The 13,057-nt window shown below is 37.7% G+C and overlaps 1 protein-coding gene across 1 annotated transcript in view; it reads left to right on the top strand.

Annotated features, from left to right (window-relative positions):
- BANK1 (B cell scaffold protein with ankyrin repeats 1) overlaps positions 1-10,183 on the top strand; it is a gene marked incomplete at its 3' end in the record, with an annotated part of 120,938 nt that extends 110,755 nt beyond the window's left edge. Inside the window, 3 exon segments of the mRNA XM_008933279.3 lie at positions 7,342-7,410; positions 8,283-8,464; positions 10,127-10,183. Coding sequence (XP_008931527.2) covers positions 7,342-7,410; positions 8,283-8,464; positions 10,127-10,183 — 308 coding nt within the window.
- Between the last annotated feature and the right edge of the window lie 2,874 nt (positions 10,184-13,057).

The raw sequence follows: 13,057 nt of genomic DNA, 5'->3' as shown, positions 1-13,057 counted from the left end.
TGTCTTCACTGTACAGTTCTGGTTGATCTCCAGAACCATTTCCTTCTGGTGTTTAGTAAGACACAGGTCCTGTGGAAAAATGGGATTAGAGAATGGAGCATGATGCACAGAGGAGGGCTGCGTTAAGGCCACGCAGTCACTCACAACTGGATCCCCGTGTACTTTGGGAGTTAATGGAAAGAACAAGCTTCATGCCCAAAGGATTACAAGGACTGTTGTGATAGTGTCATACAGACATGCAAGAGGAGGATTTCTCTCTATGTACCCATAGATGGGCTCGTTTATTGGAAAAAGAAAAAAGGCATTGCATAGCAGAAATGCCTTTTGGCTTTTGGATTGCATGCTGGTGACTACTTTTTAATTTATTTCTTTATATCTATCTGGACAAATCAAATAGCTGAATTCCCATGAAGACTTTCACCACAAATTGAACAAAGGCCATGAAGTTACAAAAGAGTATCTTTTCCTTTAAGCAGAAGAAGTGGTGTTTCCATGAAAATAGCAACAAAGAAGAAAGAGAACAAATAGCTTTCTTTGAAATAAGCAGCTTCCAAATACATGGAATCTCAAGTTTACACTGGGCAGAAAGTCTGCTCCCTGTAGATTACCCCACTTAAACACTCAATGATGCAAGTTGTCATAACTGAACTACCACAATTTACAGTTTGAGCATCTGACTTGAATTTGCTGACAAATAAATTCTAGGAAACATGGGGGAGTTGAAAGATTTAAAATGTAAGTGTTCTAATCGCTTTTACTGAGTTTCATTTATTCCAACTACTGTGCTGAACACTGGTAAACGTATACTGCATTTTTAACAATCAGAGAGTGCATTTGTTCTTTAATTTAGACCACTGCAAGAATTCTGTCTTCTGCATGAAAGGCTCGTCAACCAATGGAGCTACAAATTAGTGCCAAATAGCTTGTTGTCCAGATGGTGTGCACTCTTAGTGTGCTCCCTTACCATTCCTCAGGTGCTTATTATTCCTCTGTAGATATTTCAGTGGTTCTTTTTAGTTGTGTGCTGGCAAAACAACTGTTAAATAAATGTATGAAGACGTTGTGTTTTCAGTTTAGACTGCAATTTTAATGTTCCCTATTGATACCAGATTTGATTGAGCTGGATACCAAAGTTACTGGTGTATTTGTAGGGCAGGTGCATGAGTTTCTCTAATGCCCCCTTGCCATTTCTGAAGTCTGACCTACTAGGACTGCCTCAAGGTCAAGGATTACATTACTGTCCTGGTTTAATCATTTACCTCTTATCACAGACTCCTAGTATGAAAGGGTTCTCTGCAGCAAGGACACCTGTCCTACACCAGCATAAATAAAACTTCATATGCTATAGGCTTTGCTCCTTTACAAACCTCTCACAACTCCCTGAAGGAACGTGTTACCCCTCTGTGCACTGAAAACATTTTATTATTTAAACATAGCTTTCTGTGGGACCTCATACTAGGGTTAAAAGTTAGAAATGGAAAAGTATGTTTTCCAGTTACTGTTCCAAAAGAGAATAGCATTCTCAGTGCTCATCAAAATCACAGGGTATGCAGGAAAAGTAGCAACCAGTGGATATTTTTAGGGAGGGAGAATATCTGACATACAGAATAGACAGCATAAACCCAACTGAAATGAATAAACAAAGTCCAGAACAGAACTGTTCATGTCTTGGAAACTTACCAGGCTGATTACTGGGAACTGTAGTGATCGCATCCTGAGTCAGTAATTCTTATTATGCCAATTGTTTAAATGCTCTAAAGCAGGGGTTTCCAAAGTGAAGCCTAAGAGCCTATGCAAAACTGCAAAACATTTATGTCCCACAGAGGGATTTTGTAGTGCTTTCCTACAGTGAGTGTAAAGTACTGCACTGCAGATGAATTTCATTATGTATTCCCAACTTAAGGATGTTTTTCCATGAATGACATGATACTAGGAAGCACTGTTTAGCTGGTTTTGAGTAGTTAGAGTGTTTTTACAGAACTGGTTGGAGAGTGGTATAGCAGCTTCATCCACTATACTTATTCAGTCAGATGTTTTGCTATCTTAACTTTGGTAGATTGAAGCACGTACTGAATAAGGCGCACAGAGAGAAAAAATATTTATAGGATGCTGCCTGGTTGCAAACCAAACTCTTCCAGATAGCATACTTGTGGTAAAAACAAATAAAGAGTCTTCCTTTTTTTGTTTTTCTGTGCTCAAGAAAAATGAGACTGAAGAAATATATTCAGGTTTTATGTGCTGGAGCAAATACTCTTGAGTGTATCGCTAACGTCCTTCCAATTTCCATGATCCACTAAGTTAAACTTCCAATAGGAGCAAAGGTGTGAGTTCTTTTCATTGTGTATGGTACAGCAAGTACTTTGACAACACTTTTTGAACAGCATCTTGAACTAATCACCAGTACCTATTCTTCTCACTCATTCTTTACCCCTTCTGTAAAAAAGGGTTCTGATATTATTTTTATTACCTTGCTTCAGTGTAGGGGAGTCATCTCTATGTAATGAGATCTCTAATGACCTCAGGACCTCTTGAGGTCCCTCTGTGACCAAACTTGCTGAGATTCTAACAGATTTGAGCTTTTATGCTCTGCAAAATTGGGGAGAGAATTGATGGCGAACATTTGTTTATTTTTGGACTAATAATTTCACATTGTCATTACACTGTAATTCTTTTTAAAACCATTCTACTATTGGTCTGAGAAAATGGGATTTTTCATTCTCAGTCAGCTAAGTAGCTGTGCAAAGTAGAGGCTGACAATAGCCTGTGTAAGTTGTGATGAGTGGATGTGATGCTGTCACTGAAAAACTCAGCAGCATGCACTGGGCCACTGCAAGTAACATGCAAGTAACAGTGACGTGGCAGTAGGATATTTCTGCAAGTGCATTTGATCTCACCTGGTCTTTATTCTGGTGAAATGACTGTTGTGTGTTATCAAAAACGTCTTGAGTGTCAGGCTGAACATTTAGACCAGATCAGAATTTCTGTACCAGCTGAGATGTGGTCACTCATTTTCTTGCACTTGTGCACTTAAAACAGACTTTTCCCCTTTGCCTTGTCATGGTGTTACGTGCATTCAGACACCTATGCTGCCACAACAGGACAGCTTCTGGGACTTGAGCCTTTGTTACCTTGCACTGTACAGCCATCCCTTCTCCACAATAATTAGACCAGATTCGTGAGGCATACTGATGCACTTTTGTTCTGTGCTCAGCTGCCTTCTCTTGGAAAAATAAAAAAGTCTGTTTACAGGGCCACATTTCCTTAGTTGATTTCATGTTAGGAGTCACTAGAATTTTTTTGTTTAATCTGAAATATGTGAAATATTTTGTGTAAGTTTTAGGAGTGGTTATTAGTCATCTCACAAAACTTACTGGTTAGCATTGGATTGATGACCTCTATCTAGTCCTCATGCTGAGTGCAGTTCACTGTGTTAGCAAACAAAACAGACAAAAGGAAAATGAAATCTAAAAAGATGGGAACAAATATCTGCAGAGTTCTCATCTCCTGAATAATAAGCATCATTCTACTATATTCCTTCCTTAGTATTCTCTGTGTATTTGTCATCCCTTGCTGTGCTACATCTAATTTACAATCTAATCCCTACCAGAAAAAAAGAACTTGCAAGTTTTATTTGCCTAGGTACTCTGCATACACAGTTTAGATGTTAAAATGTTTAAATACTGGGGAAAAAAATGGAATGGGCAAAGATAGGAGTCTCTACCTGCAACATATCCCAACTAGCAATTCACCCCTTCTTCTCCATTCTTCCATTAATCATTAATTAATTGCATGACAATTCTAAAATGAATGAAGCAAAAACCTACTAAGAACAAGGAGGAAGCTTACAAGTTCATTGTAATTTGCATCTGAGTTGATATGTGTTAATAAGTGGAACCCTAGTGTATTAATTAATTTGAATTATCACTTAGTCTTGTGTTCATATAAAGACTTTATTCCCCTGTATTTTGGTGTTGAATGTTTACTGAATAAAGTAGTCATGGTGATAGATAATTTTGTTTGGAACATCGACTCAATGAAGCTGATGAATAAATGCATCTTGAATTTCCTAAGCAAGCTGAATTCAAAAGAGTGATATTTATTGATTGATTTTTTTTTCCCACTGTGTCTTTTCTCCTTTGTGTTTGTGCTACTGGAAGGGTGGACTAAGTATATAAGTATTAGGTATGATTAGCTCACATATTCTTCTAGAGAGTAGGTTCATCAGTCTAGCTTTGTTTGAATCACTAGTGCATAGTGGCAAACTGTTGTTTGATTTTTAGAGGTAATGTTGCCAATACAGCACATAGGCGATATCCCTCATAGTTTAGATGGGTAAAGTAAAATATAAATTAGAAACCATTTCTTGGTTGATCATTGCCTCCTAACTGATATGAGTTCTCCTCTCCCATGATCTAACTCCTTCCATGTTTTGATTAGCTGTGTTTCTAATTACATCACTAAGCAATTTTTGAAATGTCATAGTGCATCTGTGATTCCTTACTGTTACAGCTTTGTGTTAGAAACTCTATTAATTCTGAAAATCAGATTCCTGTTCTTTTTGTCAACTAAAAGCTGTTGTAAAAAATTTCTCTCTCTCTCTAGACCCCTTATACCCTGCACAGTTTCTTGCACTATAAAAAATTTCTCTCTCTCTCTCTAGACCTCTTATACCCTGCACAGTTTCTTGCACTATACAACACTGCTCTTAGTACAGAATTATACACAAGAGACTTAGATTTTAAGTGTTTCTAACCCTTCTGTTTGTGGTGATAACCATGAAAATATTAACCACATTTCAAAATCATAGCATTATTTACCTGCATGTGCAGATAGCCTGAAATAAGATCTGTAGGTAGTCTGATTGAGGTGAAAAAGGCAATTCAGAGTTCCTTGGATCCCACTCACTTTCCAAACCTTACATTAGGGATTTTCCCAGGGTTCTGCATATTTGCCACAAAATTTGTGTTTTGTCCCACTTTTTAAATGTTGCTTTCTGGTTTCAAGTCCTGCTAGAAAATACTGCAGTAGTTTCATGCTTTCTGAGTTTGCTTTGCTGGAGGAATGTTGAGGTTACATTACATTCCTAAAGAGCGATCTTACTGCCTAAGGCATAAAAATGTATTTAGGGCTTGCAAAAAACTTCATCTATATCCTGTAGCAGCTGAAGAGAGGAGAGGGAATAAATGGAATTACTTATTAGTTCTCTCAGCCTCCTTTAATTCTGAGAAACTGCAAAGGAAGAAGAGGTACGTTGTAGACAAAAATTATATAGCGTATATCAGGTCAGGACATTTAATTTGTGGGTTTTTACCTACAAGCGTCTATAGGTACTTTAGCCAGTCACAACATGATTAAAAATTCAAAAGGACTCTCTTTCTGATCATACAGATGTTATTGAAATGTCCACATTAAGTATAAAAGTATAAAAGAAGTACTATACCCTTTTAATCAAATTTTCTGTGCCTCTCTGCCATAGATGATATATATATAAAAATAAAAGATTGTGGAATTTTGACACTTTAAAAAATTGCTTTATTAATTCTGCTTTGCTGAAGGTATATTTACTTTATCTTCCATAAAGAAATAATGGAAGATGACCATTCCTGTGCAAGATGACCTGTTTCTTTTATTTAACTGCTGTATTCGAGTAGTTCATAAGAATATGGGAATGAAAGGGTGAATTGCCAGAGTCTTCCTTAAACCTATGGCAGTTGTACAGTGGAGTGTGCCTGTCTTTCCAGGCATTCCAGAAACAGGCGTTTGTTTTCACTGACCTCACCCACACTGAATGCTTGCTGCCAGCTAAAATCATTCCAACAAGATGCGGCACGTAAAGTGGTTTTAATAGTTCTACTTTTCACTGGAGAAGTAATTCCATTTCTGATTACTCCAACACTGCAAAACTCAGCAGAAATTTCAAAGTCTATCAATTAAAGTGCTTTCTAATCAGGCACACTGTTGAGTATGTCCCTTCTCCTTACTCAGTAAAATTCAGGCTCCTGCATTATGTCTGTGTTCTCATTACTTTAATTTCATCTTTTAAAGTAGAATACTATTTCAAATATAGAAGAAAATACTGCAACCATATTTAGCAGGATACTTTGAGAATGACAGAAGAGTATTACAAAAGTTAAAATCTGTCAGTATTAGGCTGAGCTAGGGATATAACATCATCAGCTTATGCTGCCTGTGTTTTCTCTCTGCATTTAGGCTGAGAACTTTTTTAATGAACATCAAGTCCCTAGCTGTTTTCATTCATCATCACCTTCATACAAGCCTACGCAGGAGTTAGCATAAAAACTTTGTTCTGCAGTGTAGAAAACACACCCTTATGGATTGCTTCTTCCTCACCTCTGCATGCAGCATGTGCTGAGTTTAGGTGTCACAGTGGTCTTGATCATCCATTTTACAAGTTGCCGTGAGAGAAGGAGATGCATTGTACAAGGCAACCCTGGGCAGGCAGACAAGGTGCAAACCAAGCTCCACTGGGTTTCCCTGGTCCACAGGAGCAAGAAACCAGGACTCCAGGCTACCACGCCGAGCCTGTTCTGCTGCTTGAGCAGAGCTCCGTTGTACTGGGCCTCGGTCCCCAAGCAAATATTTGCTCCATTGAACTGGCACATTTGCTGCATTGCAGTGATGACAGAGGATTACTTAATTGGAAGGAATTATTCTAGATTGTCATTTGTTTAGCTAAAATCAGAACTGAGACTTAAGAGGAAAAGCTTGTGTGGCAGTAGCTAAGTCAGAAATTCCCACTTTCTGGGTTTTACTGTGCTGCCAGCAAAAGTTTGACGGTAGCATTTTAGGGCATACCCAGGCTGGCTGTACTCTGGGCACTTAACAGGAATGGGGATGATGGGCTACACTAACAAGAGTGATTGTGCTTTGCTGTTCCTAGGACTTGAATAAAATAGACAAAACTATACACATACTCTTTCTTTAGCAGTGTCATTATTCTCACCTGGTACTATTTGGTTTATTTCTGCCTTAGCTTTCCCCAAAAATTAATAAGCAGGCTACAGTAAGTGTCTGTACCATATGAAGAACTCTGAGATCTAGCTATTTCTTCTGAACAAGTAACATGTTAAGGTGATAAGTCCATTTTATTTTCTTAAAAGTTTTTTGTCATGGTATCTATAATATCAGTAATCCTGCCATTCTGTGCAATAGAACAATTTTTCAAGTAATTAACATTAGACTGACAAGTGGGTTGAAAAGTACTGCTAGGCTAGAACAAAAAATTTATTCCAGCCTGCTTTTATGAGCCTACTTCCTTTGTTCAGAATGTGTGAAAAATTGCCATTTTTCAACTTCCTTGTATTCTTAATGTTGTTGCAGTGTTTCAGCAAAAGGCCACTCGAGTGACCAGTGACAAAAACAGGACGTATTGCGACGCTAAGAAGCACGGTACAGAATTTAATTTAGCTCTTTAACTGCCTTGATATTTTTCAGTAGAACTAGTAGAGATTTGCTGTGACTTATTTTGGCTAATTTAGCATCTGTTTTACCACCTGTGATTCATGGCCTTGATGCTATTGCAGCATTAAGAGATCAGATTAAAGAAAGAAGAATAAAAGTTATAGTCTTGTAGGAAAGATTTGTAGAGTCAGAGTTACTTCACATTTTTCTGTTTCCTTTCATTATTGTGATTAAAACCAAGAAAAGGAAAGACAGGAGGGCTCAGCTGTGCACTAATGCCAGCCATGGAAAGATGGCAGTGTGGGGAGCAACATTTCTCTCCTGGGTACCCCAAGATCCATGTAAAATTAATTACCTGTGGCAATCCAGTTATTATTTGAGTTGCAGCACTTCACAATGTTACTACTGTAAATTCCATTAATGGTACCCGAAAATAATTAACAATGTTGTGTACAAAATGAATGAACACTGAGTGAAGATATTTCCTCCTGCTTCAGTTATCAAGTAGCAGGTCAGGATTAAATCATATAGAGCAGCATGTAATCACTAATTTATTACTGTACTGGGGAACTGCAGTGAAGTTGGAGAGGGAATGAGAAAAAAGGCACTGTGGATATTTTTTATGTCTTAACATAGCAACAATTTCCTTTAAAATGTCAGTACTCTAGCTGTGGTGGTAGTAGGAAATGTAGTGCTAGAAGGAAGTTCTTGTATGAACCAACACTAGTGGAGAATCCATGGACCAGGGCAATAGTAATGAACAAAATGTTTAAGATGCTACTCTGCTGCCAAAGAGTAATGGTAGAATCCTCATTGATTTGTTGCATTTTTCATTTCTCTTTTTCTCCATTTTTTTGTAGCAAATAGAGGCCACACTGACACAGCAACTTACGGCATCATGAAACACAACCTCCCTGCTGAACAGGAAGAACTCATCCACTTGCAGGAACAGGTGAAAAAGGGGGCAATTTCTGTGGATGAAGCCGTGGACAGATTTAAACAGTGGCAGAAGGAAAAAGAGAGACTACAGTCCACTCAACAAGTATGAATCTGAAATTTGTTTCTTGACAGGAATCTTGATCAGAAGTTTTGGCTCCTATATGTGAGGTCAGAAATAAGAGTCATGGTTTATCTGCCAGTCAGCTCCCAAGGAGCTTGTTGCTTATGGTTCTGAATTTACTAGATACACATTTTCACTGTTGTTTAATTACTTGAGAGACTTCCTGAATTTACTTTGCCTGACTTCAGGTGCTGTTACCATTGGTTAAAATCCCAAGTTAAATATGTTGGTCTTCTAAGACCAGCAGTTTCTGTTTGAAACTGCTAGGTGATGCTTAGGTCTCTGCATCTTTCAAGAAACCACAAACCTTATGTAACCAAATGAGCTGAATGTGCTATTGAGCAGTGTCAACTAACAGAAACATAACTATATCAAGCATACATTTATTACAGTCAGTTAATATATACCAACTTACACCAGGCTTATGCATATCTGAAAATGTTGAATATACTTAGTGGAATTCAGAACTGTTAACAATCCTCTTCAGCTCCTTTGTATTCGATGTATGGAATAAATTGAGGTGCACAAAAACAGGATTTACAAAAGCCCACACACTGAGTCACTGAAAAAACTGCATCAAAACTGCAGGCTATGGAGAGGAGGTTTGTTAATTACTTCTAAAAAGACACATGGAGGAAGAGGTTATGCCCTCATTTTATATGAAGTCATGCATTAAGAAAAAGATTTTTTTGTTATCATTTCAGTCATTTAGTAGAAAGAGGAAAACCAAAGCTAGTCTGCTGCTTTGCAGAGTGGGAGAGCTATCAGTTGTTGCCAACAAGGAGAGATTAAATGCTCTTTGTGTTTGCATCTACTGAAGAAATAGTCTGAGCTTAGTCATCACAGTGGAACACTTAATGGCAAAAGTGCAAGGGCCTAGAAGAGTTTAGCAGCCTGGTTCCTGGGCTGGGCACCAGGAGTGTGGCACTAGCTGTTCGGCAGTAGTGCAAGAGTGTGGTGGATGCCCCTTTCCAAATCCATCTGCAGCCAAACACACAGATGAATTGTGGATATTGTTCTATCAGTCAGGAGAATTTCTCATGGATGAAGATGATATCTAATCTCTGCCATTATAGCAGCACTAAGCTATAAGTCTTTTTTTTTTTCTTGGTAAACTATAAGATGGCTGTATTTCAAGAAGGATTTACTTGGCCTGTTTTTACTGCTTCAGAGAAAAAGCTACTTTATAGTGGTCGTTTATGCCCTGCACTGCACGTGTGACTTCTCTTTGGTTTTGTTCCTTTTCTTTGGTTTTGTTCCACAGAAAAGTCTTTTGTTGTTACCCCTCTATAAACATGGTGAATTTACTTCATGCTGTCACTGCAGTTGTCTGGTCTTCACTTGGATTTTTGAAGAAAAATAGGTTTTCCAGAACAAAAAACCACCAGAACCCCAAGTCTCAGTAATCTAATGCCAGAATCAATGTAACTTACTGATGGTGGAAACATCCCACAAGACTTAAGTATAAATGCTAAAATTACCATCATAAACATTTTTCAGCCTTTTAAAATTATTTTCCTGGAGAGAGAAGCTTGGTGTTCAGAATGCTAAAGAATTCAGCTTTTTGTAGTCACTCATTATTTTTACCGTAAACTTCCATTACTGTTTTCTGCTGCTGGTTTTATGCTTGTTTTTTACTTAAAGGAAAAAGTGCATCACCCTAGAGATACCACTGTTGGAAACAGAGAAGAAAATTAAAATCTGAATGGTAAGTTGCATTTTTTTCTGCCTTTTAGAACTCTGAAGCCTTGAACTGTATGTATACTGCAAAGGTCCAATCCAAAGCCTTTTGGATCAGGCATTGAATTTGTAATGAGCATTTTCTGTATCTGACCACATTTAAGTTATGGTTGCATAATCAGGCCTTCAGCAGAGTCAAGATTTCATCCCAGAGACAAACTCACTGAGAGTTAATGGGGCAGAAAATTTACCAAGTATCTGTAGCTCAGCTTTTCTGTAGCCCATTTCCTACTGCATCATCACAATTAGGGTTGATGGTTTCTTTAGAACAATTTGCTTGATGACTTCAATATTTTATTTGTAAATCAGCCATCAGTTGGCACTTGCAAATTCTTGATGAACTTCCCACTGCTACAGCAGTTTTTATGAGTATTGTGAGTCATTAATTAAAAGTGCACCATTTGTCGTTCAAGATGCCTTTTTCTGTTTTGGGGAAAAAATGGATTTTTGGGGTTGTCCTGTGTAGGGCCAGCAGCTGGACTAGATGATCATTGTGGATGCCTTCCAACTCAGGATATTCTATGGTTTTTTGTGATTGAATGTCATCTGCAACAGTATAAATCATCTTCATTTCCTAGAAACTGTTTTCTCTTGTTGTGAAAAGATTGTATTAAGTGGTATTGATTTTAGGCCTATGATTTCTGTAAAATTCAGTACATATGCTGAAACGAAAGTTAATGTTTCTTTTTTACATTGGACTCAGTACCATTTGTATATTTCTATTTAAAATTATCACCTAAATATGTTATTTTGTTACTGCAAAAGAGAAAAATAATCCACAGTACTGCTTTCATTATTCTCTTACACATTGTTGTATTTATATGGACTTGTGAGATACTGTAATTAAATAAGGGAAAGCTGCCCAGTGACAGCTTTGCAGTCCAGATATTCCAGTGTTAATATCCTCTGTGGCTGGTAGGGGTGCAGCGTCAAAAGCCTTCACAAGGCACTCAGAACCTGAGGGCTTGGGGTCACTGCATTTGTACCTACAGCCTGTTTTCTGTAGGCAAGGCAAAGCTCATGTCAAAAAGGAGGTGATTCTTGGAAAGTATTTGTCTGGGGTTTTTTAAGGCCAGATCTGTCCTGCCTCTGTAGCTGTCCTCCCTCTCCAGAGTTCATTTATTGAGTTGTATCAGCAGAAATGTAGTATCAACACTAGAATTGTAAATTTTGTGAAATTATCCAATAACTCAGATAATGATCACTGTGTTCCCTTCTGATCTTAACCTCTTTGCCCTCTGTTACACTGTCGATGTCCTGTGTTGCATATAAATCAGCAGCTTAGTGCTGCAGAAATACAGTGGGAAGAATCATTATGGAGGCCCCTGTCTTGTCCAACACTGCACTTTACTATCAGACTGCACTTTACTATCAGATATTTCAATGCTTGAAAATGAGGACTTCCTCTACAGCTGGAGGCATAGTGAGGGCAAGAATTAAGAAGGATGTCAGAAAACTAATACTTAAGTCCAGACAGAAATACATTGCCTGAAACAAAAATGAAAATTACTTTATTTTCTCCTTCAAAGTTCGTAAGGAAAGCAGACCAGAGAGCATTAATTTGAGAGACTTTTTTTTCACATGCCATTTAATAAAGCAGTATATATGAATGTTAGCAGTCCTTAGGTATGTTTCAAGAATTCTAGTTTTTACATCTGTATACAGACTCTCCATTCTGTACCTTTAAAAACATGGGCCTCCCTCTCCTGATTCCATGTTTGAAATAAGGATTTGCATAGTCTTTTTCGTGGACAGTTTTTGAAGTCTTGATTGAGGATTTAAAGAGATCACATCAGAAGCCTGGTAGGAAAGGAATTTGCTTTTATTTTAATGAGAATAGAAAATATCTCTTATAAATTAGTGTGGAACATAATTTTTAGTTTCTTGATAAGTTTGATCTTGCTTCCCTGTAATGAAAGTTATTAATGAGACTGGCACTTGGTTCAGTCTTCCATTATAACATTTGATGCTATCGCAAAGTTCACGTCTCCGTTTGCAACAGTTTAATATATGACTGAATAACACCCCCAAAAAAAAATAAACTGCAAAGCAAAAAGTTCTGCCACTCTTGGAGCAAAATATCTACAAAAGCCTATTTTAAGAATAACTAAATAAGGCCTGGAATGTTCATTTGCAGAAGGTAGAGGCACAGACAATGTTTTATCTCAATACTGTATAATATGGTCTGACCCATAGACATTGATAATATCTTCTCTTTTTTTCCAAGAAAGTAAATAGGATGTTAGCCAGCAGAACAAAACCAATAAAAACAAATAACTTTAATAAAATTTCAGGGAAATACATAAAAGATTTGTGGGCAAAAGGCCCATTTTGAAATTTAAGTAGCCAAGATTTTTTAGGGTGCATCACCAAAGTAGCCTGTTGCCTATGGGAAACTATCTGTAAGCAAGGCTCACACACTAATTGGAAAGCTGCCTTGCCACCCCTGAAGTACTATGGAGTAGGAGAGACAGCAGAGTGAAGAGAACAACAGAATCGAAGGTTTGGGAGTCTTGGGTTTGTGCGTGTCCACTAAGAAAATGAGTGGCAGCAGCTGAGACAGGATTTATGCAAGGATTATTAGACAAGTTTCCTTTAAAGTCTTAAAAAACAATGCAGCTTCCACATGCATTCCAGGTCTATACTTATTAGCACATAGGCATCATATTGTTTTTTAAACACATCATTGGCCATTTGAATTACCTATGAAAATGAGATTTCATAATTTGCCGTCTATTGCAGTTGCATTGTGGCACCTCATGTGCTACATCCCATGGATTTTGTCATCTAACATCTAAAAATATGCACAAGATTGCAGAAACTACGTAAGATGGT

The sequence above is a fragment of the Manacus vitellinus genome, unplaced genomic scaffold, assembly GCF_001715985.3.
Source record: "Manacus vitellinus isolate BGI_N305 unplaced genomic scaffold, ASM171598v3 scaffold_0_pilon, whole genome shotgun sequence".
NCBI lineage: Eukaryota > Metazoa > Chordata > Aves > Passeriformes > Pipridae > Manacus > Manacus vitellinus.
The sequence above is the reverse complement of the archived record's forward strand: the minus strand, read 5'-3'. Positions and strand labels throughout refer to the sequence as shown.